This window comes from Branchiostoma floridae, chromosome 8 (assembly GCF_000003815.2).
Source record: "Branchiostoma floridae strain S238N-H82 chromosome 8, Bfl_VNyyK, whole genome shotgun sequence".
In the NCBI taxonomy this organism is placed as follows: domain Eukaryota; kingdom Metazoa; phylum Chordata; class Leptocardii; order Amphioxiformes; family Branchiostomatidae; genus Branchiostoma; species Branchiostoma floridae.
Window position 1 is genome coordinate 55,360 of NC_049986.1, and position 5,449 is coordinate 60,808.

General features: G+C 39.1%; 1 protein-coding gene across 1 annotated transcript; it reads left to right on the forward strand.

Annotated features, from left to right (window-relative positions):
- The first annotated feature begins 913 nt into the window (after positions 1-913).
- LOC118421460 lies at positions 914-3,798 on the forward strand. Its single transcript, XM_035828761.1, has 3 exons — positions 914-1,042; positions 2,380-2,553; positions 3,643-3,798. Exons 1-3 carry the CDS (start codon positions 943-945, stop codon positions 3,720-3,722), a joined length of 354 nt encoding a protein of 117 aa, XP_035684654.1. The 5' UTR covers positions 914-942; the 3' UTR covers positions 3,723-3,798.
- The last annotated feature ends 1,651 nt before the right edge of the window (positions 3,799-5,449 follow it).

Consider the following 5,449-nt stretch of genomic DNA (forward strand, 5'->3'; position numbering starts at 1 on the left):
ACGAACAGATAATGTTTGATGTAACAATATCAGAAATCACAGGCAATGTGGTTTCGGCGTTTGGTAATCAGCTTATCTCCAAGCAGATTGGGTGGGTTATGTGTCGCGGTAGTGGTATCCATAACAGATGTTTGACTCTGGAACAGCTGAAGTCGTAAAACAACTGTATCGGGTATCCCCGACAATTTTGAATATGGTATGAACTGTATTTATCTACGTGTGCGTTTAGGGACCTGGTGTGCTATTCTTTATTTGTGCTGTTAGTTGTTTTGTGTTACGCTGATGCTGTGTTGGTATGTACTGGAATGTTGTTTTTATATATCTAGTATCAATTTGTAGACGTGTGGTTCCATTGGTAATCAGCTTGTCGCCAAGCAAATGGGGTCGGTTATGAGTTGTCTATTGCAAGAACAGCTGTCGTATTATATGTAATATTAACGCCAATAGCTGACTTCGTGACCAACTGTTTGGGGTTTTCCAGACAATTTTCAATATTTTTCATTTTTGTCGTTCTTTTGAGACGCTGATTTTGCCGTTGATGCGTACAAGATTGGTTTTTAGGTACGTTTTTGGCACACGTCGATGTGCTGTGTTCTGTATTCGATGTACACACAACGTCACACACAACAGAAGACAACACAACCGACATAGAAACCATGATTACGTCACAGAGTTTCGCTACCTACGGTCATTTGTTCATATTGTTTTCTAACGTTTGGTCTGACCTACATATGTACGTCTATACGATCGTAGGAAATATCTGAACTGACCCCCTCTGTCGACGCCCTTTACCGCAACCAAGGCAACATGTCCACCGCTGTCAATGCCTTGAAGCGCGACATGCGCCAACTGTCCACCACTGTTGACGCCTTGAAGCGCGACCAAGACCACATGCGCCAACTATCCACCACATTTGACGCCTTGAAGCCTGACCAAGATGACATGCCCACCACTGTTGACGCCTTGAAACTCGACCAGGACAAGGAGCAAATCCGAACCGCCGCTTTGGAGCAGCGTCTTCACGAAATGACTAAGTCGCCAGGTAGATTGTTCTTTTTGGTGTCAAATGTACCATTTATGATGGCAGCGTCAGTAGTATAATAGCAGTTAAGTTTTTCACTAGCTACCATTGCTTCAATAAATGATATTATTTACCTTATAAATGATTCCCATGTCTGTATGACCTCTAGCATAAATGATGCACGTACACGTGTGGTACCATGGTGATCAGTATCACCTTATTTACATCATCAAAGTTGTCCTTACATGTACGTGTGCATATATATCTACTGCCTTGTTTTACTTAGTGGTTCACGTACTTCTACCATTTACTAACTAGAGTTCCACGACCACATACCCTCGCCAAATGACTCTATCTTTTGTATCAATCGTGTTTGTCATAAATTATGCAAATAATGTTCTCATTTCCATAGATTATAAAACTTGATCATCTCCTACAGGCGTACGCAGTCTATGTTAAGAAAGAAAGCTTTTATCGCATTTTCTAATAATTTATGCAAATGAGGACCTCATTTGTACATGTATAATTAATGTTCAATAATGGTTACCTGTACATGACTTTCAAATGCTACAAGTAAGAAGTTCCTGTCATTTACCAAAATTACATTAATAGCATTTTCTCAATAATTTTGCAAATTTGGTCTTTATTTTGCATAATATATCAATTTTTTTAAGCTACAAATTTCACATGTTGCAATGGTCCAATTGAACTGAGCGTGTTTAGAAATTTTCTTCATTTGTTATGCAAATTAAATTCCAATTTGCATAGTTAATATGTAAATATATGTCACACTTGATAAGATAAATACATGGCAATGAATTATAAAACATAAACAGTGGCAGGGAGGCCAAGGCTTCTGCTTATGGGAAGGTCTCTGTTTACCAACTTATTACAACGCGGTGGTACAAGGTGTAATTAAGGTGGGGTGACACCTGCGTATATTTTCAAGCCACATGAGTTCCGTTTTGACATTTTGGAGAATTTCTTCCTATACCTTGAATAAACTGAACGCAAATGTGTCTACAATGCTTACAAGTATAGCATTGAAAAAACATCGTTTTGGTTGAACGAAAGGTCCATACTGGCCTTTTCCATCTTTACAATTTCCGTGTCAAAATATCGTATTAAAATGTGTATCAGAAACAAGCGTATATACGTGTCATGGTAAAAATAAATCATTTACTGTCGCAGTGGACAACAATGAACAAAGAATGAACTAAACTGAGACCAAAATCAAATTTATAAGGAGTCTATCAACAAATGGCTCTTCCTCTAGCCATGGTTGTCATTTGCGTGTACATATATTTAGTCATTTTAAAGCGAAATCTTAAATGGCTTGCTGCATTTTTTCCTGATAGCTCCCAAGAAGTGGCGTGAAGACGGGCGTTGCGGGCAGTGGTTCCCTGCTGAAGACGGTAACCCTGCTGAATGTGACCCGGCAGGTGATTACGCATGCTGCTCCGAGTTCACCTGGTGCGGCAAGACTGCGGCCCACTGTGACTGTCCGGCTTGTGTCGACTACAGAAATACAGGTACATTACTCGCTTTGTTATCAGAAAAGATGAAGACATTCACGCCCAGCCCCATCTAAATGTATCACGTTTGACCGGCAATGTGGCATCTGTGCATCTCCACCTTTTCGACAATTTTACGTCTATTTATACATAGATCGGAAAGAATTAGAAATATCATTTCCATAAAGTGAAGGGTTTATATAATAGAATAAAAATGCCGGCTTTATCGATATTTTCAAAATATATTATGGGATAACAGGTAAATATAAGCGCAAAAGTATTTGGACTTGTTCATCTTCTTGATAAGTGTGTCTTGTTGGTGTTATGGTAGTGCTTGCAGGCGACGAAACAAACGACGAGTTGAAACAAAAGTATCGATATATCAGCCCGCGCTTGTTTACGCGGTACATCATCAGAAATTCTGACACGGAAATGGTGCCATAGGGTGTGTACGTACGTTGTAACACAGCAAACTAAGTGTTTCTTACAATGCGGTGCAAGCTATTACCTAAAATATCTTTAGATCTTGTTCAACATGCAATCCTAAAATCTAACGAACACGGATCGAAAACGTTTACATGAGTGCTTTTTTGTAAGAAACTGCAAACTAGTGATGAGATTCGCGTGAAAATAAGCTCATATGTTCCATGATGATATGGTTGGCCAATGATTTTTAACAATTATGTCATCACATTAGCATAATAAAAGTCACTTTTAGACACATTCCATATGAAAGATATATCAAACAAGTTAAGTTTAGGAAGAAATTTTTTAATCTCATTGTTTAACCAAATTTAGCAGATTTCATAAAATATGCCTTTCAGAATTCTTTTGCCATTGCAACACGAATAATTAAAAAAATTAATCTATTTGTTTTAATTGTTGCCAACAATATTCTAGAAAAAAAGTCACTATTGGTTGTCCTAGCCGTTTGGGAGTTCTATGACGTGTCAAAGATGTCGCGGGCACTTCTAGCTTCACCTTGTTTGACTTTACCTCATGGATATATGATATGGAAGAATATTTCTATAGTTCTCTCTCTGGAGATATATATAGATTATGAGACTGATAACAACTGTTCACACATGACATCCAATTTCACCACAGGTTCAAACACCCACAGCGAATCCTGGTCTACAGTTAACAACACTTTCAATGACAGCATCCCATCCTTCAACCCCACCTAAACATCCTCTCCCTGCACTACCCAATCCCTGGGCAAAGGTAAGGGTATTTTACAGCACCTTCACATATTATCTTTGATCTGCAGGAGTATAAGAGAGTTGACAAAAAATGATCAGTTTAGAGCCTTAGTAGCTACAGAAAACCCGATGTTATCTGCGGCAGTGAGTTGCACTCATCGATCAGACCAAGGAGGTTGAACCTCCTTGATCAGACCCTGTCTATACAAAAGCCGGAAATATTTCCAGAATGTATATAGCCCATGATCACTCAAATGCGGAGATTGTATAGGTTATGATACATCAGGCATGATATAGACCCTTATTTGTTGACTCAGCTTATATGCCCCCAACCTCTGGACTTGTTGTGCAGGAACGTGAGACATCCTTGAGCAGCATTGTAGATGTACCGTCCCCACCAAATGTTGCACTATTCTGGGACGTCAATATGCCGGACATTTGTTGGCCCTCGAGGCCTCGTAATCCCACGCCCAAATATGAAATGGGACTGAACGAGAAACTCCTAGAGGTAGTACAGAGCTGTAGCCTGTCCCAGGTGGTATTGGCTCCGACATGCGGCCACAATATTCTGGACTTGGCTTCGGTGTCTAATCCTGACCTGGTGGAGAAGGTCAGTGTCTCTCCGGGGATAAGTGACCATGACGCTGTCAGTAGGTATAAACAGTCACGGCAAACACAACAGCAAAATATACTTCCTTGGCTCTCTCACTGGAAATCCATATGCCATCTCACTTCTAGGGCATAACCCTTGACCTCAGCATCAAGTGATTGAAAACAAATGGATGCCTCCAGTTCCATCAACAAGGCTAAGAGGTCTATCTACCACTAACCAAATCTTGAGTCATTGATTATGCAAATTAGCAGTTATTTTGCATAATTAGCATCTCATTATGAAATCTTCACTTAGGCTATCCACATATCAAAAATCATGGCGATCCGGCAAAGGAAATCAAATTTTGCCATTAATTATGCAAATAAGGTCGTCATTTGCATAATTGATATCTATCGATATTTCTCTCCTTTCCAGCCACATGTCACAAGTTTGAAAGTCCTATCATGGGCTGAGGTGGACTTATACACTTTCACATTAATCATGCAAATCAGCTGCCGATTTGCAAAATTAGCATCCCATTACAGGTCATCACTCACCCTATCTGCATACTAAAAATCTACACGTTCTCCAGTTTTTTCTCGTCCGAAGTTTAAAAGGAAACCGCCGTATGCAGTTCCAAAGCTCTCTGCTCTGAGGGCTATCTACCGCTCAAAAATCATTAATCTAAAAATTAAAGAAACCTGTTCGGTATCATAAGAATAGTGAGTTTAATTACTATAAACGACGACAGCAAATGTATAAAAATGACTCCCAGCTTCTTGACATTTCAGCATATGCAATAATCTGATTTTATTGGGGATGTTTTTTTCACATTGAATCCATAATTGAAATGTTTCAAAAATGTCTTATTTAAGTTTAATGTATCGTCAACTATGATTACTGAAATGATGCTCCATACTCATTTCAAATATGTGTAAATTGTTCTTATTTCTTAACGACAAGTCGTTACCGCATTTCATAACTTTTTTTTTTATATTTGAGTAATTTGGTTGTTCCTTTTGCTACAATGTAGATCCCCGACCCAATCATTTGTGAAGGTGGACTTAGTAAACCTAGCCTGGTCTTTCAACGGCAAGATATTCATCAAGACTCTCTAAGA

Bases quoted from the DNA above. Each gene is read 5' to 3' on its own strand.
- LOC118421460 (XM_035828761.1), top strand. From the start codon at position 943: ATGCCCACCACTGTTGACGCCTTGAAACTCGACCAGGACAAGGAGCAA. The intron at 1,043-2,379 runs GTAGATTGTTCT...TTTTCCTGATAG, and splicing joins CGAAATGACTAAGTCGCCAG to CTCCCAAGAAGTGGCGTGAA. The intron at 2,554-3,642 runs GTACATTACTCG...ATTTCACCACAG, and splicing joins TGTCGACTACAGAAATACAG to GTTCAAACACCCACAGCGAA.